Source organism: Heterocephalus glaber, unplaced genomic scaffold (assembly GCF_053883595.1).
Source record: "Heterocephalus glaber isolate CG9 unplaced genomic scaffold, H.glaber_assembly_v1.0 deba00001613, whole genome shotgun sequence".
Taxonomy (NCBI): domain Eukaryota; kingdom Metazoa; phylum Chordata; class Mammalia; order Rodentia; family Bathyergidae; genus Heterocephalus; species Heterocephalus glaber.
The window spans coordinates 36996179-37023348 of record NW_028258384.1 but is presented as its reverse complement, the minus strand read 5'-3'; the positions used below and the strand labels follow the sequence as shown (position 1 = coordinate 37023348).

Genomic DNA, 27170 nt, shown 5'->3' with positions numbered 1-27170 from the left:
CTCCTATGTCCAGGCCCTTTACTCCTACACCTCGGAGTGCTGCTCCGATGCTGGCTGGACAGCAGAAGGAAAGAGCAGCTTGACCTCTGAATTGTAAAGTCATGGCTCTCTCCCTCCTTTCTCTTGCCTTTCACATCACTACCCCGCTCTTGCCCTGCTTCTCAAGGCTGGGGTCCCAGGGCAATGGTCAGGGCAATGATCTCCCCAGAAGTTCTGGCACACCAAAGAGGCAGTGGAACCCGGAGGAGAAAGGAAAGCATAGGGGCTCTGGACTCTAACAATACTGGTTTCGAATCCCAGCTTCTCCTCCTTTTATGAGCAAGCCTCACTTCACTGAGTTTCTTGCTGTTGAACAGGGACAACATTGCCAGTCAGCTTGAGGAGCATCTGTGGGGACCATCAGAGGTAACCTGTGGACAGGGACTTAGCACTATGCCTGGCATACAGTTGCTGCTATTGCTTTACAGATGGAGAACTTGGGCAGCAAGAAAAGAAAAGTATTTCCCAAGCTGGTAGTTTTCTAGTGCAGGATTGCAAGGCCCTGCCTCACTCGAAGCTTGCGTGCCCAAGTTCTGGCAAATGTGTTGATCTGCCTGTACGGCCTGCAGCTCTGGTTGTGTCCCTTCCTGAAGCAGCAGCACTGGAAAAGTTGGAGCAGGGCATCTGTGTGGTGTAAAGGCAGTAGTACCCAGAGGGCCACCTTGGAGAAGCACGCCTGACCATTCCTGAAGGGCAGGTTTATCTTGCTCACTCCTCCCCACAGGACAGTCTGACCCATGCTAGGTACAAAGGACACTTGGGTAGAGCAGGCTTGTATGTGAAGTGTTTGTTCACAAAGCTCCCTTCTAAACCAGTCATCCAGCCTGCCCCATGCACAGTAGGGCCCAGAGAGCCCAGAAAATGTCCCTAGTAGACAAGCCCCACAAAGAGGAAATGTCCTCCTGGGTCACTGGCAGCCTTGGTGGAAGGAGGCAGTATATGGGAACTCGAGGCTATGCAAGCACATTGCTCCCAGGGCAAAGCTCTACTACACTTGATCTTAGCCAAAAGGCTGAGAAGCAATGGGCAAAGCTGTACTGAGAGCCTACCGCCCACTGGGGGTCCTCCGGTGAGTGCATGCAAGGCTAACAAAACAACCCCTTTTGTCTACTTTCCAAAGCAGAGAGCCTACTGAGAGGGTTCTGGGAAGGCTGGACTCTTGCGTTCTCACAAATCTTTTAATAACAGTAAATGAAGAAAGCATTGTAACAATAAATCCCATGGTGAGAGTTCCTATTCATTCAGAGATCTTCAACAACAGAAATACCTGAGACTAAGATTCAGAACACTGAGTACACAAATTAAGGACCATTTATTTCTGAAAGTGACTGCAGAAATCATTTCAGTACAATCAAAAGGTTTTACAAAACAGAGAAAATGAATTACAAAACACCTCAAGAGGTAAGCAAAACTGTAGAGGGGGGGCACAGAGCACCCAAAAACCAGCCTGACAAAGAGGTTCACCCTGCTGCTGATTAGAGGTGTTAGAAAGATTGGTTCTGAAGGGAGTCACTGCACGGGGCAGGGGGAGGGGGAAGCGAGGGGTCAGCCCAACATAGCCATCCTAGCTTGGGAATAAAGAAAGGTGGGGGCAGATAAGAGAGGCAGCGGCATTAAATGCCAATGTCCCGGCAGAAATAATTACACATCAGCCTATCCTGTTCTCTTCACTATAACAACACCAATATAAAAGAAGGACTTAAAATAGAACACAACACTGACATAAAAAAAAGCAAGAATTTCCAAAACACCTTTGCTTGAAAAGACTTTTGTTTCGTTTTTCATGGAGTTGTCTGCTTAGTGCCAGCAGCAAACCAATATGCAAAAATGCCACAGATAAGGGCAACAGCAAGCAACTGGGTTTTTCTGAGCACATATCGGCTCACTGTATTTACACAGGAGACAGGATCACCCCCTCTTGCTGACAGCCCATCTAGGAAACTCAAGGCTGGGTGGCCACACTGCTCCCAGGGCAAAGCTGCACTGAGAGTCCAGCGGCCCTTTGGTTGTCCTCCAGGGCACAGAAGGCAGTGGCAGCACAAAAGACCCCTGCCCAATCTGGGCATTACCAAGGAGCCTGAATGGCCTGCAGAAATCCCTCACATGTGCCTGCTCCTGATAAACCAAAACCAACACCAGTGACTTGTCCTACAGTGTCATACATGGCCCTTGTTTCTCTTCCGCCATCTCTCCTTCAGTACAAAGCATTAGGAAACTCTTCTTCTGAAAAGAACAAATGATTCTGGGTCAATGTCCCCAAATCCAGGAAGTCTTTGTGGTAGAGAGAGGGAGAAAGGCCCTTTTGCTGCCCCCTGAACACCCTGCTCATGCCCAGGGCATGCCCTGGCCCCAACTCCAGATCATGGAGACCTGCTGACAACGTGTTATTTGCGGGAAGCTGTGCCCACGGCTGGAAACAATGAATCATCAATGGTCACACATATCAAAATCCTGATGGAGGCTATAGCAAAAAGGATGATCTGACAGCTAGGCTGAGGTACTGTATAGTACAGTGTTCCAACTCCCCTGCTGAGCCTAATGACCCTGCAAACAGCTTCTCTGAATACTAAGAGGTCCATGGAGAAAGAGAGCATGTCAACTTAGGGAGATGGAGTTTAAGACTTTGAAACCCCCTGTGTTCCCCTCACAGGCTGACAGAGGAGCATGTCACTGTGCCGCTGAGAGGAAGTTAGGCCTGATCTTCTTCGGTGTACAAAACCAAATACTGAGAGTGAGGAGGACCTTTGCACTGTTCTATTCAGAGTGGATGCTACAAATCTGCCAGCTCAACAAACTGCTCTCATTGGCTTAGACCCTTGATCATAGCTACCTGGGGCTTGAGGCAGCACTCCTTTCCCTTCCTGGAGCTTTCTGAAAGGAAACTGGCCACTTCAAGGATACTCTCACACATACAGAGCTCCCACACACTGGCAGATGGCAGATGGAAATTTGGCCAGGGCAGTCTTTGCACTAACAGGAACACCCTCAGGAGAAATTGGGAAGCCAGGGTCCGCTGGTCCCTGGGTGTGCAAACTGCAGCTTCTTCCTTGGTCCAGTACCAGGGCTGGTGGCAGGCTGAAGGCTGAAAAGATTTGTGGGCCACCCTCAAGGCAGGCTGCTATGGCTGTGGCCAGATTACCTGTCACCATGTGGGCTTGGACAAGGCAAGAGAGAGAGACAGGCTGATTCAGATGCCTGCTGCTCCCCAAATCCCCAAATATAAGCCAGAATTCCTTGTGGAACCTATGAAAGGGACTCATTAGCTGTTCATTCAACCCCCATGTTTGTGAGCCAAATTGGGCCCCTATATCTTCCCTCTACTCCCCTCTTTCCCTGACAGGTGTATCTGTCTCTGGTTGAGCCATATCAGGCTCATTCATGGCTTTCACTTTCTTCTCTCCTTCCAAGCACCAGAAAATGCCTGCCAGAGTTGTAGTGCTGAGTGGTAACCAGGGCAGAGGCAAGCTTTTGGAGGCAAGCCAATGCAGGGAAAGCCCGAAATGAGTGGAATCTGTGCCATGTCACAGAGACAGAAAAGAAAGAAGTACCTACAGTCACACCACTGTGGTATTCTGCAGCTGGTCCCCAGCTGAGGCACAGATGTTCTGCCTATAGCAGTTCCATGTTCTAATTAGTGGCCAGGCCAAGTACCTAGGAGCTATTCCCATGACCTCTTCCCACCCTTTCTTTTCATAAAGACACCAAGGGGCACTGAGGCCTTGCACATTTCCTCACCAGCCACTCCCACAGGAAATAGCTTGACACATGGCAGGGTGAATCCAACCACTCAAGAGATGCTTGCTTCCACTAGAGGGCAACCCTAGGGTGACAGGCAATAAAAAGCTTGGCCCAGCACTCAAGGAGGGCAGAAAACAAAAGTTATATGTTACAAAGAGCTCAAGGGGAGCAAAGGCATTTAATGCTCTCCTCTCTGGTTCCCTGTCTGCCACTTGACCACCTCAATGCCAGCAGACCTCTGTCAAAGGGTAGTCCCTCCCAGGACTACTTCCTCAGGTCTCCACGTACTCACAGAAACTTTCCTACATGCTGCTGCCTCCAAGAGGCTCCTTTGCTAAAATCACGACCGCTGAGACACTGAATTTCAATCTGTGTCTAATATGGACAAACCTGAAATACTGGTACTGGTTCAGGGCAAAGGAGTTGTCTAGAGTGGTAGAAGGCAGAGGAGGCTCATTGGAGGAAGTCATGAGAAATGCTGAGCATTTCTGCTTTGAAGCAAATCTGATCCTAGTAGGAGTTAACAGAAAGTCAGAAAACCTCCAGCTACTGCCTCCTTCTTCAGGTTCATGCAAGACTGATCACACGTCTTTCAGTAAAAGCTCATCCTTCTGGAGCACTTGAATCTCCACCTTTGAGGACCTGATGCCTTGGCAGCTCCCTTTCAAAGTAGGCTCTGAAGACGGGCAGGGTGGGAAGCATGTGATGCCTTCCCACCATGTTACACAATTCAGCACGGAATCTGGCTATACTGAAGAAACCTAACCCTGAGGAAACAATGCTGGCAGGAGCTGTAGCTTCCCAAACCAAGATTCGGCCATATACTGTAAACCCCAGAAATGGATCTCCAGGAACTTCCAGAAATGGGCCCTGTTGCAAGGGTTTTCCCAATTCAAACATCCAGAGACAAACAAAAAAGTAAAGCAAAACAATGCCAAATTCCTTGAAGGTCATTCTTCTTTGAAGCTGCCTTAGAGATAGGCATAGACCCAGCAAGACAAAGGAGAACATGCTAAAGAAGCACTGCAAATTAGAATGGGATCTATTATCAACATGAACATGGAGCATGGTTCCAATCACAGGTTTCTCAAGTTACCACTTTCACTGATTATTTCCTTAATTTATATGCTCACTTCTAATAGAGATGTGGATTAGTTCTCAGATCTCCTCAGTTTGCACAAGGTTACTGCTTGATACTATATGTACATTTTCACCCTCTTCCCTTTGGATTCACCACTTCAACAGTTCTCCAACCCAGCTCAATGGAATCTTGCCCTTAGGCTGGGGAGGTGCTCTCACCTCCCATCGCAGGCAGCATCCAGGAAGGAGTGGCTGGGTGGCTCCCTAATTTGGGTCATGACACTAGTGGGAAGAATGTGGCCAGTTCTATTTTGGCCTTGAGCAGGAAGTCCCCTGGTCTTGCTGCTGGTAGAGAACAAGGCCTCAAGTCCCCTTACAGTGGGGGCTGTGCTGGAGACAAAAGGGGATCCCAGCATGAGCATGGAGGTCCCTGGCAGTGGAGAAATGAAACACAACCCAATTTCATTGCTGTGACACAGGCAAAACTACTGCTTGTTGTTCCCTGTCTCCTCAACCAGCTATTGTTAAAGCACCAACAAGCAGAGCAAGAGGGCCACTGACTACCATCTCCCCAGATAAGGCCACTAGGAGTAGGGGAGACAGAGTCAAGGGGGGGAAGGAAGAAAGATCTTGCCCTAGCACCACACCCCAGGCACAAGGAGACATCCTGAGGGGAGGAGCTGAGGAAGGAAGAATGGTGGAAGAAAGAGACAGAGAAGAGGAAAATAAATACACCAAACATCTACTGTCCTCTCCCATGATTTCATCAAGAACTGGGTGTTCTCCAAGTCAAGTCAGGACTTGCTTCCTTGGGGAGGGGAAAAAAAACAAGCACCTTCAGTCTATTTTCTTGGCTGGAAGCCAGAGCAAATCCAGCAGATATTTACACAAGGGCCCAGCCATGTATGAGAACAGGATGACCAGCTTCCCGTGGGTCATGGTCATGAGAGTCTGGTGTCCCGAGGCCCAGATGCGATACCAGGGGCCGTAGAATGGGTCTGAGATGGCCGGACACAGCATGTTGTTCAAATTCACTTCGGTGACCTGCAGGGACAAGGGAGGTAGAGTGAGCGTTCACCATCCTTAGGCTTTCTCTGGCTTTTGCCAGTTCAGCCATCTCTACCTAATGGGAGACTAGACAAGGAGGGATTGACCAATCCCCACCTGTTCATAAAGAGAATCTCTACCCTGGGTTTTTAGAGTGGATTGAGGCTAAAGCTCTCTGGAAGTAATGGAGTAGGATGTCCGGTGGAAAAGCTGTCTCGTTTTGCTCAGTGTATGTTGGGCCTGGGAAGCTGTTATCATTCCTAAGTATCTACACTTAATGCCTAATCCCTGGAGAGACATTATGGAATAAAAGAGCGGTTAATAGCATTGTCTCTTAGCTGACAATCAATCAAGTGGGGCAATAGGTTTACTGCATCTGACCTCAAACTAGACAGTGCCTACTGAGCTTTACACACCATGAGGAGGTCTGAAGAGCATACTGGTTCGGGGCTGAGTCCCCCAGAAGATTTCATGAGGTACAGGGCATCTGCATGGACTCATGAAAGATGAATGGTGAGTTATGAGGAGCAGTGGGGTGAGTGGAGCCTTCCTTATAGGAGGCATGGCCAAGCATGGTATGTATTGTGACATGAGCACACTGAGGCCTCTGGAATCCAGAATATCACTGAGGACCAGTGAAAGGTAAGGAGGGGTGTGCAAGTCATGAGGCATCCTCCCACAAGCATAGGAAGCATTCACACTGCTGGCCAAGAACTCAGACCACCCCCTGGCAAACCACAGCAGAGCCGTTCACCAGGCTGGGAAAGAGAAAGTTAACTGTTTCTTCAAAGGTGCTTGAGACATCAGTTGCGTGTCCTTGTCATGTAAGATCACTCAAGGCTCTGCATGGCTAGTGCTCCATTAATGCTGCCAACACAAAACCAGACGTACCACTCCTGCCTGGAGGACATCCACAACACCTGCCTTCCAGAGCTTTTCATGCCTGTTCACATTAAAGAGAAGTCCTCATCACCTCTCAGGGAGGTTGGGGCTCTTAGACCATGTCACAGAAAGGTGGAGAACTCTCTGTCCTCAAGGGTGAGGTGACTCACTCAGAGCATTTAGTCAGGTGTTGAACTTGGGTTTTCTGCCCCCATGCTCAGCCCTGAGCTCTTCCTCCTCACATCACCACCAATATACACTCTTGCAGTATCAGTGATCTTAGGCTCTGAATAGCTCAACAACTGAGTCCAACCATTTTCCATGCTCAGGCAGTTCTAAACACTGCAGAATGCTGTGGGGGCTCCCCAACCTCACACTTCCACTGGCCACACAGCTCAGGGCAGGGTCTGAAAAAGGACCTCAGAGAAGGCCCAGAATGGACCCAAGGTCAGAGGCTTCCCCAGGCCCAGGGCCAAGGTTCGGTCCTACCTCCTACCTCTCCATGTGGTCTAGAGCGAACCACTTCCCAGTTGCAGCTCAAGTGGCTATGAGTGATGGATATCCTTACCTCCCCAGGGATGAAGAAAACAGCTATCACTAAAGGATTCAGAAAACTTTGGAGAGGCCAAGGCTGTGGATCATAAATCAGCAACCCAGACACAACAATCTGACATCCTAGCCTTTAGCATCTTGTATTTTCAAAACAAAATGATATACCAGCACCAACCAGGATTATCGAGATTTATGGAGAACTCCAAACAGAGGGGATAGAAGGGGAGAGCAACAGCTTACCAGGCCGAGGATCTGCAGGATGCTGAAGTGATAAAAGAACATGAGGCCAGTTGAGAGAAGAGCCCACCGGAAATTGCTGAGGGGCTCTGGAGTGTAAGCACCTGAAGGAGGAGAGAACATGGTAAGACAGGAAACAGTGACCCACTTCTCCTGTGCACACATGGGTGCACATGCTTCCATCCCACTTGTAGTCTGCTCATTACTACCTTGCACTGATCACTGGCAGCCATGTCGAGAGTCCCATTGATTAGCTGGGCACTCCTACCAGCTCCTTCTTCACCACATCCTTAGATGCTGGGGCCATTATAACAAGAGGAATGTTTTTATTATAAAAGTAATACATTCCCAGTACTCTGAGAGGCTGAGGCACGAGGATGGCAAGTTTGAGCCTAGCCTGAGAAACTTAGCAACTTGGCGAGACCCTATCTGAAAAAAAAGGAGGAGTGCTGAGGATGTAATGGGGATGTACGTTAGTTAGTACAACAGTCCTGGTCTCAATCTTCAGTACTGGAAAAAAAAAAAAAGGAATACATGCTCATTAAAGGTGACTTAGAATGTTAAAAGGGAGGAAGAAAAAAAGAAAAACATCTCTGGTAACCTACTACAGGAAACCATTGCTTACATGTAGGTGTGTGTCTTATAGGTCATTTTCTCTATGCCTCAAGATTTTCTTTTCTTTCTTCTCTAAATTAATACTTGGAATCTCAATGTATATACAATTGTACAGACTTCATTTATACATTTATTTCCTCACTGTTCTAAAGAAGAAAGTCATTGAGGAGGTATGGCATGGCGGTTGAAAATACTAACTTTGAAGTCAGATAGATGTCAGTTCAAATTATGGACCCTCCCTGGGACAGACTTTTTGCCTGTGGGTCCATTCTGGGTCTGCTCCCAGGTTCTTTGGCAGGCCCTACCCTGATCATAAATCTAGCACTGACTGGCCATGTGGCCCTGAAAAAGTTGATAAAATGTCCAAAATCTCAGTTTGCTTGCCTGTAAAATACCACAAGGGTCTGGCACAATTCATGTTCAATAAGTTTTAGAATTCTCTCATTATCATCACTATGATTCAAAGAACTGAACGATGTGCCACATCCAATGGTTGTACCATTTCACAACTACTGAACAACTAACTCCTTCCCCAAGGAACACTGAAAATGATACATTTTCCTGCATCATCACTGGTAACTATCATCTTAAGAGGCTTATTTTCCACAGCTTACAGAATAGCTGCATGGTTTACAGGATGTTGCAAGTGTCACTGTGAATGCATACTTTAGAGGAGGGTGCTTGAGAACGAACGGGCCTGGTCTGCTCTTTCCCCTACCTCCCAAATCCCAAACAGAGTAGGGGTGCTGTCATATCCTGGAGTAGTATTTTCGTAGATCAGTTTTTCACTGATTCATCCATTCATTCAACACTTTTTAGATACCTAGTATATTGTAAGGAGACAAGTCCTCTGCAGACTCAGACTCATGGTCAACAATTATAGCACAGTGAGATTGGGAGAATGACTAAGGTCTACACGACCTGTCACAGCAGGACAAAATTCAGCCTGGACAGGAGAAGTGGGGCAAGAAATGCTTTTTGGTAGAGGGAAAACTGGAGCAGAGTCCTGAAGAATAGACGGGATTTCTCAATGGGCCTGGACCTACCAAAGCAGGAGCCTATACAGAGGCAGACATAAACCAGAAAATCTGGAGAACTACGGGTTCAGTGGGGCCCCAGGGCAGAGTGTGACGGAGGCAGTGAGGAGGGGTATCCCCACACTGAGTCACACAGGACAAGAAGAACCATGTGAGGGCTTTGGGTTTCACCCTGTGCAGCAGGGTCATGAGCTCAAATGCCTCTGATCTTAGGCAAGTAATGGGAAGCCATGACGTGACCAAGGCCTAAAAGACACTAGGCAGTCCTAGCAAACCAGAAAACCCACACCTTCTAAAGAGGGCAACTATCAGCTCCACCAACCACTGCCCTGCAAGGATGTGGGCTGAGAGGTGCCAGCTTTTTATACCTTTGTAAGAAAAACTAGAAATATGAACCTTTACATTTAATTTCCTAATTTTAAATGTTGGCAACTAATTCAACATGTTTTAAGAATGCTCAATAGATCAAACAAAATATATGTCTTCTGGATGAATTTCAAGCCATAGGTGGCCAGCTTTGGGCTCAGCTGTACAACTACTCAAGGCAGTGGGGAGTTTGGGGCAGGAAAGTGCCAGGATCGCATGTGTACTGGTGAAGAGTCACCTGGATCGGTGTGTGGGGCACACTGTAGAGTATAGTAAGTTGGCAGCAAGACTGGCCAGGAGACTACTGTGGGAACCTAGAGAGAGAACAGGAGTTCGAGAGGGAAGAGTGGAGGAAGAAACAACCAGGACACAGTAGAAGACTGGACGCTGGGGGCTAAGGAAGAGGAAAGATTGAACACTCGCAGGGTTCTAAGCTTGAGCATCTCTGGGTTGATGATAGCATTTATTGTGATGGACAAGAGAGGAACAGGCAGACTGAAGCAGAAGACAGGGAAATAATGAGGTCCATTTTAGACATGCTGAAATTGAGGTGTCTGTGAACATCCATGTGGAAATGTCACCCTGGGAGCTGTATGTACTATAGGAGACAGAGTGTGATGAATGCGTGAGAGAGTCCTGGAACCCAGTAGGCGAGGTTTTCAAATCCTAGCTCCATCATTACCAAGTTCAGGGGGTTGGGCAAATCTCAGTAACTCTTGATCTCAGTTTTTTTCATCTGAAAAACGGAATGGCATTGCCTAATTCACAAGTTTGCTGGATAAGATGAGATAATGTCATAATTATAGTACCATACCTGGGATTTAACAAATGCTTATTATTATTAGTCACATCCTCAGTGAGAAGGATAGGGTAAGCATCCAGATGTAGGTGGTGTCAGCACATAGTAGTAAATGAAGTCCTGGAAGCCTATGTACCCTGAGAGGAAAGCCAGAGGTGGAACACCATGTGAGAAGAGGAAGATGAGGTGAATGAAGCCAGGAGAGTCTTCTGTAGGAGAGGGTCAGCCTTGCTTTAGGAACAAGATGCAGGCTCATGACACATCAGAGTCAGAAGGCCCTTTCAGGAATAATTTCATCCTTCCATTTTATAGATGGGGAAACTGAGATTTGAAGATGGGCTGTGTCACAGCCAGAGCCATTACAGCATAGCACTGAGAAACAGATTCTCAGACACTGCTAAGAAACTCACTGCTCAGTGCTCCGGTGCCTACTTGTCTAGACTTCCAGCATACCAAGTTGGACTGTCCTTTCCTTGGCAGCCTCCCCCTCTAGACCAAGCGCTGCTGGGCTGAGGCCCTGTTTTACAGCCTGTGTATTCCTGTTGTCTGGCACAGAGCCTGGTTTGTGAACGTGCATTGAGCGATACACTTAGGGTGTGTGCACCTGCCTGTCTGCGGAGTGTGTGCAAAGTGGCCACGGTGTTGTCACCCTGGCTGCCCCGACTCACAGCGGGAGAGGCGCCTGGAAGGTGATTGGTGCTCAGGTTGCCGCACGGCTGGAGCCACGGGTGGTCCCTTCTCTCCGGGCCCCTGCTCAGCTCCCCCTAGTGGCCGCTGGGCAGCAGTGACAGGCTTCCCGTGCAGGTGGTGGCTGCAGGGAGACTTGAGTGTGTGTGTGTTTGGAGAGGAGTGTCCTCAGCAGGAGGCAGCTGGCGAGAGCTGTGTCTGGGGCTTGTGCTCCAGGCTGGCTGCCACTCACAGTGTTCCTCCCTGGCCTCGCTGCAGCCCCTGTTCCTGTCTTGCTCTGTGCTATAGGGGAAAGGAGCATTCAGATACTAACAGGGGACACATTTCTCAGTGATCTTGCTGCCCCATTTGCAAAGCCCCCCTTCAGCACCATTGCTTCTGTTACATCATCTGCCCCACACCAGACTGGGAGTTTACTGAGACAGGGGATGATTCTGAATCCCATCTTCACCTCCAACACCTGGTATATAGTAGGCACTCAAAAAATAATCACTGTGTGGGCAGCTGAATGGCACAGGCTTTCTGGAGAATCATAAAAGTATAACCCTTTGGCTCAATACCCTTTGGAGACCATCATCAAATACCTGAAAAACCCAACAAACTGCCCTTATTTGCACAAATATATTTACAACTGCACTATCTATCATATTGAGAAACAAACCAAATGGGGAAGTAAGTAAACTATGGTATCTTAATGTTGTAAAACAGTCCATTGTCCTTCAAATGATAACTACAAACTTTGTACCTGTGTGGAGAAAGCAGTCTATGGCTAGTAATGGCAAGTGTAAAAGACAGAACATCAAGTGGTGCAGAGATGGTGGAAAATATAACTTAGTAGCTTAATAACAAAGGCTTTGGGGTCAGACAGCTTTGGGTTTGGTAGTAGCTCTACCCCTACCTAGAGGGGCGATCTTGAGCAAATCATACTGCCTCTCTAAACCTATTTTCCTGCATGTGGGCTGGAAGTAGCACCTACCTCTCAGGGATGATAAGTAGAATAAAAGATACACACACACACACACACACACACACACACACACACACACATACACACATACATATATCAGCTGGCCTGGCATGGAGGTGGAAGCTGCTATTTTTAATCATAGTTACTAAAGCCATCCAAAATCTTACAAAAGACAAGAGGATGGGGATCTTGTGAGGAGGTGGCCTTCTCTATGAGGAGGGCTTTGACCGTGGTTTCCATTGCCCTGTCGCTAGTGTTGATCTTTCTACTGCAAAGAAGATCAAAGTTCCATTTCTTTGAAAAATAAAGAAAAAGAAAAAAAACCATCCTGAGCACAAATGACCCAGTCCACGTGGATATACATAAATTGTATGCAAACCCATATAATTCCCTTTGCTGTATACTTGGAAGTGGCCACTGGGGTAATCCCAAGAAAAAAAGTTTTCTTCTAAAGGAAAATAGAAACTTAAATGTTTTCAGAAAAATTAAAAACATAAAACTTTTTTTCTACTTTAGGAAAAAATGTGACATTTTCTGCTAGCATCTTCTGCTCCAAGAGGATATAAGCACATCATCTCTAAAGGTAGGGGAAATCAAGATAATAGCTTTTTCTAAAATTGATTTCTTCCACAAGGAAGCTTTATGAGTGCTGAGAACAAAGTTAACTACACCACCAACAGCAAAGACTGATCCACCCAGAGGCCACCTGAGGGACCTTCCTAACATCTTATAATCCCACCCAGAAAAAATGGACACCAGGGAGAAAAGACTGGGCAGGGTAGCACCCCACTATCCAACTTTGCTTCTGCTTCCTTCCATTCATTCACTTGTTCATGCTGCCCACTCAGTCAGCACCAACTGATGGGTATCAGACCCCATGGCAGGCAGTAGGGGTACTGAGGCAAAGTTGGTCCCAGCAGTTTACAAGTGAAGGGTGAAAGGGTATAATAAATGTAGTTAGTGGAGACAGTTAAGAAGGGAAGCTGCAGAAAATGACAGATGGGGTGAGTTTTGAAGAACAAGAAGTAGTTGGGATAGGGGCCTGAAGGAAGAAAGGGACATTCGACACAGAAGCTACAGCGTGAGAAAAGGTGTTGTGTCAGCAAATGGTACGTGACCTGTGTGCAATACATGCATTTCTGTGTTACTGGAAAACCCAGGAGTCTGTGAGACAGGGCACTTGCCAAGAGACAAAGCTGGGACACAGGCAAAAAGGCCGTGAAGAGCCTTGTCCACCATGCCAGGGAACTTGACCTTTACCCTATACACAGTGAGGAGCCATACCAAGGTTTTAAGCAGGATAGCAGAAAGGTCAGATTTCAGTTTCAGCTAGCTGGACTGTTCCAGCAACAATGTGGACAATAGACTGGAGGGAAACAGAAGTAAAGACAGGTTCAGGTCCTGCTTCGGTGATAGAGAAGACCTGGAAGTTTGCCAGTCATAGGAGCCATGTACAGTGACTTCCAGGGTTATGACTTTAGGAACTGAGAGGACACAGTTTAAGGAGAGAAGAATTCGGAGTAGGGCATGATGTCACTGAATGATCTCCAATTAGGCTGCTGATGTCTAGGACTAGAGCTCAAGAAAGGGCATGGCCTAGACATAGAGCTTGGAGTATGGATAAGATCAACAGGGAAATGTCCACAAAATAAGATTACAGAGCCAGCTACTTGGGAGGCTAAAATAGGAGGACCACAAGTTTATTCAGCCCAACCTGAATAACTTAGTGACTACTCTGTCTCAAAATAAAAAGTAAAAGGGGCTGGGATGTAGCTCAGTGGTGAAGCACTTTGCCTAGGCCAGAAAAGTGCAACAGTTAAGCAGTTAAGTAGCTGGCAGAGGGTCTATGAGAAGACAATATTGAAAATAAAAATAAAAAGGCAGCCATAGAACCAGAAGAGAGGCATCCTGGAAGTCAAGAAAACAAGTTTCAAGAAGGAAAAGATCAGTAATGTTAAATGCTCTATTACTTACACTGACCAATAAATGAGGCAGCCACTAGACACACGTGGTAATTTATATTTGAATGGATAAAACTAAAAATTAAAGAATTAAAGATCTGGTTCCTACCTTTCAAGTGCTCAACAGCCACATACGTCTAGTGCCTATCATATGTCTTGTGTCTACTGCACACTGCAGAGACAGAACAGGCCCATTACCACAGAAAACTCCACCGGGGACATGCTGCTTCTCTACAGAGGTAAAGTAAAATCAACACAAACACTTTTATGGGACTTCCCAACATCCTGGTCACTGGTGACCATTGATATAGCAGTTTCAGGAAAGTAGCAATGAAAGAGCTGGGTGGTAAAAGATTAAAGTTTTCCAAGTAAATAAGAAAAGGAAGAGGATTCCAAAGAATGGGACAGAATATGCAGTCACAAAGAAATGATTAGCCAAATCTCCCACATTCCCAATTTCTCTGAATGACTCCTTCATCCTTTTGTTCTTCTTTGACCTGCCTCTCCCCCAGAAGGAGCCTGCTTTATTTGTTGACCTCTAAAGTACTGACTGATTTTTCTTCTTTGACCCATGTTAGTAGAGCAGGTTGCTTCTTTCTTTCACTGCTGTTTCCAGACCACTGGCCCTCCCTACAAATACCATACTGTGCTACCTGTCATTCTTCCCTTCTACAGTTATTTACAGACATCTGGGTCATGACCTTCTTTACTTGAAAATATTTTTTATTTTTTATTTTTTTATTTTTGGTACCAGGGATTGAACTCGGGTCCTTGCGCTTGCGGAGCAGGCGCCAGAACCACTGAGCTAAATCCCTGGCCCTTTACTTGAAAATATTAATACCTTCCTTGGTACCAATCTCTCCAAAATCATTGCACTTATATTTCTTGATGATTTCTATAAGCATCTACATGAACCTTTCTAGATCCTCCTTTCTCAGTTCCTTGACCTCCTCTCCTGAATGATTTTGCCCTCTACTGTATCTTAGCCACCATGATCATGCCTTAGACCTTATAACCAAGGGAAAACTGCTGCAGCTTCTTTCTAATCTCAAAGTCAAGCATTCCCTCATGAACCATCACTGTTATATTTTCTGCTCACTTCCTTTACCTATGATCCCAACAGTTCTTTGACTTCACTGGAATCTGCAATCCACTGGTTTTACCATTTCTTTCCTGTCCCTCAGGGTTCCCTCTTCCATCTTTAAATCCCATAGCCCATCATTCTAATTACTCACTGGAGCTACTTCTGGCTTCATTGTTCCCCTCATTGTGGTACTCATCTGGAAAAAAAAAATCTCAGTCCTGGTAAAATTGTGACCTCTTCTTCCCCCTTGCCCATCCCTACACTGCTGAACACAGCTGGAAAAAATAAAAAAAGTGCTTGCTGTTTTCAGATCAAGTTCGTGATCACAAACTCAAGTGTACCCTTCATGTTGCCCGGGAATCATGCTATACTTGTGCAGTCCATTCACTCTCTCACTCTCCTACACCACAGTTTCATATCTTTTCCTCTCTTCGAAAAACTTTAAAACTTCTGTACCATCCTCACTCTCAATAGTGACCTTCCTTCCTATTCCCACTTCACTGAGGAAAAAAAAAGAATCAGACAAAACATCTTCAAGCTTTCATGATTACATTTAACTACATGTCTGAATCAATAAGTGCCCAGTTTGCTCTACCTTTATCTCCACTACCACAGATGCAATGCCCAGGGTCCCCATCAAGGCCACCAATTCTATTTGTGTCCAGATGGCATCCCTCTCACCTACCCAGCAATGCCACACCAGCTACTATTTCTTTCTCTTACATCAGCAACTTCTTGTCTACCAGATTATTCCATTAGCATATAAACACAATGTACCATAATTGCTACCATTCTAAGACAAACACTTGAGTTCACTTCTTCTGGCCACTACTCATTGCTCTGCTCCCATTTATACCAAAACTCCTTGAAAGAATTGTCTATACCTGCACCATCCAATATGGTAGCTATTAGTCATATGTGGCTATTCAAGACTTTAAATGTGACTAGTTTGAATTGAGATGTGCTGTTAGGATTAAATACACACTAGATTTCAAAGGAAACCTAGTAAAATATCCCAGTAATGATTTTTATGTTGGATATATTAGAAAGTTAATATTTTAGATAAACTGAGTTAAATATGGTATATTACTAAATTTAATTTCACCTATTTGTATTACCCATTTCTAGTGTGATTCTGAAACATCTGAAATTGTATATGTGGCTCACATATTCTTATTGCACAGCACCGGTCTAGTCTCCCTGCCCATAATTCCTCTTTTCCTCTTCTCTCTTAAACTCATTCTTACCAGGCTTCTCCTTCACAAAAACAGCTACCAACAAAGTCATAAATAACCTTTTCAGTGCTAAATCCAACAACCATTATCATCAGGCTGCACCCTATGTACCTTTAGTTCTTCCCTTGGCTTCTGAGATATTGCTCTCTCATACTTCTCTTCCTGCCTCCCTGCCTTCTTCTTCTCAGTCCCCTTTACTGGTTCTTCCCCATGACCTTGACCTCTAAACAATGGAGAGGAACAGGTTGCAGAATGCAGAGATTTTCTCTACTTTTATTCCATAGTTGATTTCATCCAATCCCATATCTTTAATATGATCTACATGCTCATCACTCCAAAATTTATATCTCAGCTTGGACACCCACCTTCAACTCCAGGTTCATCTACCTCACAGCCTATACTCAATGTCTAGTGGGCATCTCAATCTTAAACTAGACTTTTGATCTTGGCTCCTGTGATAGGTCATTATAGTAATGGCTCCCAGTGGATCACACTTTCCCAGAATCCACATTCTTATATATCTCCCTCCTGTACCAATTCGGGTATGTGGGTGACATGGCCCAAGCACATGACTTCTGGCCAATAGGACATCATCAAAGGACATTCAATCAGAAGGATGATGGGCACTTGTGTTTTAGGGCTTGCCTTCTTGAATACTGGCCTGAGAACCACATGCTATGAAAGACAATGTTGATAGAGAGGCCTAACAATTCAACTGTCCCAGCTGAGGAGAGGCAGGACCACTAGAAAAATGTCTTAGTCATGGTAAAGTTCCACAGACTGAATAACTTAGATAACATACATTTTTTTCATAGTTCTGGAGGCTAGAACCCAAGATCAAGGAATCAGGATGGTTGGCTTCTGGTGATGGCTTACTTCATTTATAGAGGGACAGTTTCTTGCTGTGTCCTCACATGGTAATGAGAGAGAGCAAACTCTTGGTATCCCTTCTTAAAAAGCCAATAATCCCATCAAAACAATCATAACCTGTGAATTCATCTAACCCTAATTACCTCCCCCAAACCTCATCCTCAAGTACCACCACACTAAGGGTTAGGGTTCAACATATGAATTTTGGGAGGATACATTCAGTTCATAACAGAGAATGACCCAGTCAATCCATACAATTGTGAAAAATAATGTCATTGCTTTATGTTACCAAGTTTATTGTTACACAATAGATGGTTACATAATAGATGGCTAAACTGGCCCTCCGCCTCCCAAAGAGGCAAGAAACAAGCACAGAAGTCCTTCTTCTAGTCTCCTTTTCTCAATAAAGGATCATCCACCTAAGTTTCTCAGGTCAAAAGTTTTAAGTCATCCCACCCCACATCTGACCCATTGGCAAACCTTACTGGCGGCACTTTCAACATGTTTCCAAAATACAATGACTTCTCTCTGCCTCAACTGTCATCACCCTAGTCTAACCTACTATCATCCATCAACCTGTTATATTATTACAAATAGCACTTACAGGTTTTCCTACTTCTAGCCTTGCTCACTTACAGTCTAATTTCAGCAAAGCAGCCAGAAGCTCTCTTAAAAATTACAACAGTTTATGTTAGTCTTCTGCTCAAAATCCTCCAATAGAATTCCCTTAGAATAAAATGTAAAACCCTTAGAATGGCCTACAAAGCCATATATATTATCTGCCCCTTTCTTATTATTACTTTTCTCACTATGTGTCCTATTACTTTCCCCTTCCTTCATATGGATCTAGTCACATTGGCTTATGTGTAGTTACTGGAACAGTCTAGAAACTTCTGCCTTGGGGCCATTACACTTGTTATTTTCTCTGCTTCACATATCTTTTCCTCAAAGATCAAATGGCTTACTCCTGCACCTGCAAGCCTTCTCTCAGATGTCACATTTTCAGTGAAATCTTCCCATTAAATGAAGCCACCCTATTTAAAATTGCAGCCCTCTTCACCCATTCCACAGCACACTACCCTTTACTCTGCTTCATTTCTTTTTCAGTGGCACTCATCATCTGATTTACTATATAATTCCCTTATTTCTTTACTGTCTCCTCCCACCCAAACATAAGCTCCTTGACAGCAAAGATATTTACCTGTTTTGCTCACTGCTTTTTATCTGTAGCAACTAGGACATTGCTTGACACACAGTAGGAAGTCAATAAATACTTGTTGAAAGAACAATGTGTGTGATCCAGTATGCTCAAGAACTTTGCAAAGCTCTGTCGCTATTGGACTAGCATGTGGGAAATGGGAAGGGATGAGGTAAGGGCAATTCGAGATTTCTGTACACTATAGTAGGTATTTCAGACATTAAAAATCACCTTAGGGGGGGCCGGGATGTAGCTCAGTGGCACAGTGCCTGTCTGGCAAGCATAAGGCTCTGAGTTTGACCCCCAGTACTGGGGGAAAAAAATCACCTTAGGAATCTTGTTAAAATGTAGTTTGTGATGCAGGAGGCCCAAGCTTCTGCATTTCTAACCAGGTCCTAGTGCTGCTGGTGGTATTCAGACCTCATTTTGAATGGCAAAGACTAGAGCTTACACTCTGGATGGGGGAGGGGGGAGAAGAAGAGAAAGGGGGAGGGAGGGAGGGAGGGAAGGAGAGCCAGCAGGTGACAATGGCAGGATTTGGTCACTGATTGGATGGAGAGAGGGTAAGAGAGAAGGGCCAATGAGTAACTACAGATTTCTGATCTGGTTAATGAGTGGGTAGTGGTACCATTCAATAGGCTGGTAAGTATTGGAGAAGGTACAGGTTTAGGGATAGAGAAGAGAATGCTAAGTTTGGTTTCTGACAATGATGCCATCCTGCCTTTGATGCCCTCTAAATGAGACACCTCGAGTCTAGCTTTTGTAAGCCCTACCTGCGCAGGAGATATCTCTGTGTGGCCCAACCCCAAGATGATCATGGATATCTGATTCTCCATTCTCAGCCACTGAGCGCAGGCTTAAATCAGGTTTTCCTTAATCTGGACACATGACCAAACAGATACCATCCTCTATTCTTTTTACCACACAAGGAAGTGGGGGTAGTGTGGGTTAGGTATTTACAAGGGAGGTCTAACTGGTTAACCTCTTGTCCTGAGGGGCTAGTGACCCCACACTAAGGGGCCATGCTTCACCTTCAAGGTACCTATTAGGATAGTAGCTACTCAGCCTGTAACTAAGGTATCTTAAAGGCCCACCTTCTGGCCTAGCAGAAAAAGCACTGGAGTCCAAAGACCCAGTAACCAAATCCTACCCATACCAAGTGACTATGTGAACCATGTAGATCAACACCTCTGGAAGGAAAATTCCAGGCCTTTCCTACCTTGCAGGAGCACTGTAGGAACAGAAAAGCTAACAAAACATGAAGATACTCTGGAGAGAAGTGCTATTAAAACATACCACTGTACTGACACATGCTATGTGCTTCATATCAGCTGGGTCTTTGGTGAGCTGTAAGCGAGGGGAACTCAACTCATGGATCATCTGAGGCGATGAGGCTTAAACCTCAGTTTGTATCAGAATACCCTAGGGTAGAGACTCTCAATCTTGAATGTGCATCAGAATCCCCTGCAGGGCTTACTAAAAAGCGCTTGCTGGGCCCTACCTTAGTTTCTGATTCAGTAGATCTGGGGTGGGGCCTGGAATCTGAGAATATACATTAACACAGGTTCCCAGTTAAGCTGATGCTGCTGGTCTGGGGACTACACTTTGAGAAAATCACTATCCTCAGGAACTTATAGAAAATGCAGATTTCTGGCCCTGCTTCCTGTGACTTAAATCTAGAAGTCTGGGTGGGCTCTGGCATCTCTATTTAAGCTGATGCTTGAGTCTTTTGATCACACAGGAGAAACACTGACTTTGGGTGAATCCTGGAGCCAGAAGATACACCAAGAGGCCTAGGAAAAGCTAGTGATGAAAGACTCACAAGTGGCCAGGTGTTTCCTAGAAAGTATAAAATTAAGTCCTTCCACGAAGGACTCCTGAGCCCCAGTGACTTTCTCCTCAGCAAGGAAAACCCAGAAGCCTTCAGGCTTTACCTCAGTTCTGTAACCCTTCCCCTGCCCTCACCTGATCAGAAATGAAGATCAGGAAAGCAGTGAAAGAGAACTCTGCAAGCACCCTAATGCTAGCTAGACAGGAGGAACGATGGGCTTGCCTGGGTGGAGAAGCAGGAGGCCCAACCTGGACCCTGAGATCAGTATGACCTCGAGGCCAGTTTTTAAACTGTCAGTGACCAAAGTGCTTTTTCTTTAACTGGTCCTGAAAACTAGCACACAGGCTTCATTCAAATCCCCATCCTCCAGGAGAGACAATGAGAGCCCACTCAAGAAAGAAGTGGCTTGCCAAGATCAAACAACACAGGGTTCTTAAACCCCATTTTCCCCAAAATGCCCACGCAGGACATGAGAATTGTCTGTAGTGTTTCAAAACAACCTCTTAGGGAGAAGGCCCTGGTTCACCAGTTCTGTGTCAAGAGCGCCCTCTGGTGAAACGAAAGGGCTTGCCAGCAGCCTTGAGACACACAAGGCCCAGAGCCCTTCTCAGAATAAACACCTATTATTTTATGCATTTATGTTTGAAATGCACAGAATAAAAGGCAAAAGATCGAAAAGGAACCAAAGTTAAAACAGAATTATCAAAATATATAAAACTTTGTAACACAGTAATTATGTTTCTTCATATAAATACATTTTGTAATAAGTCTGGCAGCAAATCCTGCAACTACCATAATTTCAAACTGTCTAGCATAAGCAGTATTCTGAGGTGGCTGTGACTACTGCAGGGTGACAAGAAGCCAACTGTATTGGCTACTATCACAGGCATAGCTAACAGCACTGGTGCTTGTTCCCTGTATTCACGTACTATGTTTCTGCTACAGGCTAGGGAAGATAGATGTGATTTCTCCCCGTTCAAGTTAATGAACCCCTTAAATCCTATTTGTGGCCTGCAGGTTAAGATGCCCTGCCTAAATAAAACCTATCATAACCAAACAACCAACAACTGACATCATGAGAAAGGGGAGCTCTCAGAGCAGAACTGCATCAACAGCCTCTCAGCAGGAGGCTGCTCTCATGTCCATCCCGTGGCTGACTTCCTCTCAACTATCCCACTCTCCTCTGGAAACCTGGAGTCATCAGCAGATCTTTCTACACCTGTTACTTTTCACCAGGGTGTCTCACTGCACCTCTTCACACTAAGAAGACCTGGCTCCGTCTCCCGAGGATGCCTCTCCACCTGATGCGCACTCCAAGTGGAGGCTGTCCTATCTCATCCTTCCATTTCCACAGCAAACTTTCATGGAGGGATCCTTTATTGCTCCTAGATGTTTCCTCCTCCCCTTTTCTCCTTCTTTCAAGATTCTGCTCCTCCACTTGTCAGCTTTGTTCTCCAGGTCACTATCAGATTCATCCCAGATCAGTGTCACTTGAATTAGTCTTCCTTTTAACATTATACCTTCTCCTATCAGCATTTGGTTGATTTTAACACCCACATGGGTGTCCCTTCCAATACTCCAGCCTCATGGCCTCTTGAACCAACCTCCTCAACGCCACAGGTTTGCTCTACCTCACCACCCACAAGCTGCCATCTGTTACCACTCTAAAGCACTTCACCTCAGCTGGGGTCATCTGACCACAACCTCCCACACTTTCAGCTTTCACATCCTCATTCCTCTGGTGCACGTACCATGAGGCCTCTTAGTGACCTGTGATCCCATGATATGCCCTTCCGCCATCCACCCATGGAATTTCTCCTTGATCCTCAGCTCTCTCCTAGCCTCCTTGCCTTCCACACCAGCTTGGACCCTTTGATCCTGAACTCTGGCTCTAGAACCCTCAACACTCTGGTAGACCAAGGGCACTCTTCATCCCTCCCCACACTTTTACCTGCCCCCTCACGAGCTCATCCCTAAAGGGTGGGTGGCTAAGGGTGAGAACCTAAGGAATTGTTCAGACCACATTTTATTTGATTAGGAGGCAGGCCACACAACACTGACAAGCAGTAGCCATGCTAACCTTTTAATAGCAAACAACTTATACAGCCACAACCATGTGACAGAAACTATTATAAACACTTTACATACATTATCTCATTTAATGCTCATTACAACCCCATGAGGAAGTTCTGCTATTTTACAGATGAGGAAACTGAAGCATAGAGAAATTAAGGAACTACGTCAAAGTCACCCAGCTACTAAGGAATGGGACCAGAATCTGAGAGCAGGCATTCTGGCTTTGTAATGGGCAGCATATACTTTTTAGCATTCACATATCAGTAAAGTCTGTCTCTTTGGGCAGCAAGATCTATTCACCTTTTTCTTCTTCCTTTTCTCTTTTTCTTGTAGTACTGGGATTGAACCCAGGGCCTTTGCACTGAGCTACATCCTAGCACACACACCCACTTTTTTTTTTTTTTTTACTTTTTCTTTTATTTTGAGACAAGGCCTTGCTAAATTGGCCGGGCTGGGCTCAAACTTGTGATCCTCTTGCCTCCACCTCCCAAGAGTGCTGAGGTTACAGGCATGCATCACACCTTACTTTCCTTTCTATTCTAGCTTCTCAGTGCCACTGACAGGGTAGGAAATAGGATGGGGCCTGCTCTACACATGGTCATCTTAGACTTCCTGGGTACAGAGTAGGAAACTCACTTAAGTGTTTAGTCTAGACCAAAGTTGTAATCTCCAGCCCAGTCTGCCAAAGAAGCCCTGCTCTCTCAGCTATAACAATTTTCCATTCTGCTATCATTTCTTAGGTGATCTTTCCTTGGTCAGAAACCTGAAATCAGGAAAATGTGTGGCGGAATTATCAAAACTATTCTGAACCCCCAAACATCTCTCATTTTCCAAATCTTCATTAACACTGAAGCTGCTGAAGCTACCTGCAAAGCCTCAGCATTGGACTGACCCTCCATGCAGATGTTCTGCTCCTCCACTCAAGCTGCTGAGCCCCAAAGAGGGTAAGTGAAGTGCTAGAAAAATGCATGAATTCCAATTCCAAAATGGCCCTCCAAATAAGTCACCATCTTCAAGAACTATATTGTCCAATACAGTAGCCACATGTGGCTATTTAAATTTCAATTCAAATCAATTAAATTTAGAATCAAATCAGAAATTCAATCCCTCTGTCCCACTAGCCACACTGCAATTACTCAGGAGCCACATGTAGCTGAAGACACACAGGATATTTTCATCCTTGTGGAGAGCTTTATTAGCGCTGAAAGAGTCTACACTTACCTCCTCCCCGTTTCCTACAGAACTTACTCCTTTTGTCATTACACTTCTCAATCGACCACCAAACCCTGCTCATTCTCAGCACTTGCCATCACCTTGTAATTCATCCACTTCCCTTTCTCTCTCCTACTCGCATTCATCCTAGCCCTCAAACTGCCCTTCCCTAGGTGCAAAGGAAAGAGAAAGGGAAAGGGGAGTAAAGAATAGGGAGAGAGGAAGAAGAGAAACCCCCTCCACTAGCTCTGCAACACCCTTAAAGCCTTCCTCCTTCATATCTTCAATTTCTTTCCTCCCATTGCTACTTCTCCAAAGGCCTGTTTTTATTGCACTTCTTAGATTGCATGTAGTTCGGTTACTACTACATTGGTGAAAATTTCTGCTGCTTTAGCTTCCAGGACAAAGAGACTTTCTGACCATTCCTGCAGTCTCCTGACAGTCTTTTTTCTCTGACTACTCTTTGCAGACCTCTTCTAAATCCTAGTGCCTCTCCATCTACTCATTTGCCCTGGACCAGCTCCTCCACTCCAATGCTTGTATCCACTATTTCTGTACCAATGATAGCAAAGTCAGCCTCTAGCCCAGGCTCCCCTGAATAGCTCCAGAATATTATATCCTACCATCTCCTGACATCTCAACCTGGACAGTCCAGAAGCACCTCAAACTCCAGTAAAATCATTTTCCTCTCTGCTATTCAATCAATGTTCATGCCCCCCCCATTCATGTTGAAACCTAATCAACAATGTGATGGTAGTAAGAAGTGGGGTCTTTAGAAGGTGATTAGGTCCTAAAGGTAGAACCCCTCATAAATGGGATTAGTGATCTTATAAAAGGGCCCCTCTAAGGAGCCTGGCTAGCCTATGCTCATGTGGCAGTACAGTGAAAGGCACCATCTATGAAGCACAGGCACTCACTAGACACCAAATCTGATGTCTTCATATTGGACCAGCATCTAGAGCTATGACAAATAAATATCTGTTGTTTATAAGCTATCTGGGTTATGGTACTTTTTGTTATAGTAGCCCAAACAAACTAAGACACTCCAAAACATGATTTTTCTTACTGTGTCCTCTATCTTATTAGTGGTACTCTAGTCATCTAGGCTAAAATCCTAGCCTCATAAATTTCACCCAATCTTTCACTCCTATCACATCTCAATTATAACAATCATTATTAATTTAATCAATATTTATTATTATTGATTTAATTAAAATAAAACCTCCCATATTAATTAACTGCCTTCATTTCCTGGAAAAATAAAATGGCATGTTTACTGCCACCTAGTGACAAAATGCAGCCAAACAATTAGCTATGGCAGTTGCTACACTCCAGGCACATAAAAAAATAGAAGGAAAATGTGCTTTTAGGCTGCCTATGTGGCTCAGAGAGATATTTCTAGAGAGAAGATAACACTCTTGATCTAACTTGTAAAGAAAGATATGGAGTCTACCGGGTTCCAGGTAGAGAAGCTAGTGTGTGCCTGGAGGGATGGACAAATTTGTAAGCTGATTGGTTTATTCAGAAGGGACAGTAATGGGCTTGGAGTCCAAGTGATGGGAAAAAAGATCAAAGAGATAGGCCCTCAGATTACAATACAATTGCATCAGATTGTAAATAGTCTTGCTTGTCATGTAATGGAGTATGGTCTTCATCCTGGATGGGATTTTTTTTTTCTAGCAGTGGAACAAAATCTGATCATATTTGCTCTTTCTTTAGAAAGTCATTCTGGAGACCATATGGAGGGACAGACTAGGTGGCAGTTAGGGGCTGTTGAGGGGCAGGGATATGAGTAAGAAAACAAAGTAATCCCTGTAATAGGGGCTGAGAAGTGGTAAAACAGAGGTAGTAGGAATGGAAAGGAAGGGCCAAATTTGCCAGCAGTTTTGAGAATTTGAACCATTAGAACTTCCTATCTGATCAGTAGAGGGGATGAAGCAGAGGAAGTGATCTCAGATGTTGCCTAGATTTTTGGCTCTGACACTGGGTAGAGAAGAGAGCTACTAACCACTAAAGGAATTGGAGGAGGAAGAGCATGTTGGAAGAAAGGGCATGTACATGAGGATTTTGGTTGTAGACATATTATTTTTGAAGTAATTCTATCCACTGACAACACCAAGCCCTAAGGGGTAAATCAAAAGAAAGTGTCAAAGAAGTAGGAGAACAAGGAAACAATGGTATCCTGGAACCAAAAGAAGAAGCCAGAATCTCAAAAGGGGAGTATCAGCTATGTACAAAGCTCTGGTGAGCACTCACTGAGTATAGGCAAGGTTTTGTATCTTTAGAATTGAGCAAGGTGTAATCCTGAGCTCTACAGCCCATAGTCTATGTGGAAAATAGATGTGTAATTAATGAAAGTCAGTAAAATAGTGGTTAATAACAATAGGAAACCAATACATAGCACTTTTTGTGTGCCAAACACTATTGTATATACTTTACATAAACATTGGTTCATGAAGCCTCAGAGCATCCAGTGAGTTGAGAAATATTACCACCCCCATTTCACAAGTGAGAAAACAAATGAGACAAGTCAAGGAACTAGCCAATATGCCAGGACCAGCTAGCAAGTGGAAGAACCAGGATTTGGAGTGACACTAAATTCAGTGACTCTGTGGTGTGCTAAAGTCAGTCTGCCTGGCTTCAAATGGCAGTGTCAACTCTAGAGCAGGAGTTCTGACTTTGGTGGTGCAATGAACCCCTTGGGCAGTTTGGGGAAGAATAACGTCTTCAAGAATGAAAAATAAAATAAATCGGACTACAAAAGAAAATAATCATGTTGAAATATAACTATCAAAATATTTAAAAAATATACTTTCAAGTATTAAGGCAATTAAAATGTGAGTGATTTTTTGATATGTCTGCAGCAGCTGTGATATGAGAGGAAAATTCCTGTGAGTCATATTAATGACAACGCACAGAGTGCTGCTGATGTAGGTGCCTTGTTGTCAACATTCACAACTGAAGAGTTTTAGTTGGAGGTAATGCTGATGGAGATGTGATCTCTTTTCTCATTTAAGGTCATGAACTCCAGGTGATGTACCCCATAAGCCTAGTGGCCCTGTGGGGTTTAAATGAAATCAAGAGTTTGCATGTAGAACACTTACCCAGTGCCTAGTGTAGACAGCATAGACAATAAAACAATAAATGTTAGTTGGTAGGATGTATAACAGGATATATGCAATGTACAGTGCATAAATACATCCCCAAAGGAAAGGGATCTTTTACTCATTCATTCAGCCCCTATACTCCGAGTACAAAAGAAAAGTTTCCTGTCTTCAGGGAGTCAAATACGTAAAGTGACATCTGGCCTACAGTGTGAGAAGGACAATGAAAGGAGGGATAGAGGCAGCAGGAGGGGGTGCAGCCAAGAGCTTCAGAAGGTTTCCTGGAGGTGACTGCTGAGATGAGTTTTGAGAAAGGAATGTTGTCTAGGTCCATGGTTGGAGAAAGGAATTCCTGGCAGAATTCACAGCATTTTCACAGGTATGGAGGTATGAAGGCTGCACCATAAACTCAGAGAACTCTAAGGATTTTGGTATCAGCAGAATGTATATTGCAAGAGCAGCTAGGTCCCACAGGGTCTTTTGTGCACTGGGGACAAGGAGGAGCTATTGAAAGTTTCCAAACAGAAAAGTGCTACGATCCTATAGAAACAGC

The 27170-nt window shown here is 44.9% G+C and overlaps 1 protein-coding gene across 9 annotated transcripts in view; it reads right to left on the bottom strand.

Moving 5' to 3' along the window:
* The window catches only part of Tmem164 (transmembrane protein 164), a 173241-nt gene that overhangs the window by 9490 nt on the left and 136581 nt on the right, over positions 1 to 27170 (bottom strand). For 8 of the 9 annotated variants that reach the window (XM_087196756.1, XM_004861441.3, XM_004861440.3 and 5 more), the window contains 2 exons: positions 7579 to 7679; positions 1333 to 5901 (listed from right to left, as the gene is read on the bottom strand). In XM_087196756.1, coding sequence (XP_087052882.1) covers positions 5695 to 5901; positions 7579 to 7679 — 308 coding nt within the window. In that variant the 3' untranslated portion in view covers positions 1333 to 5694. Of the gene's footprint in view, positions 1 to 1332; positions 5902 to 7578; positions 7680 to 27170 lie in introns of those variants that run through there. The other variant, XM_087196755.1, reaches the window with a different exon arrangement.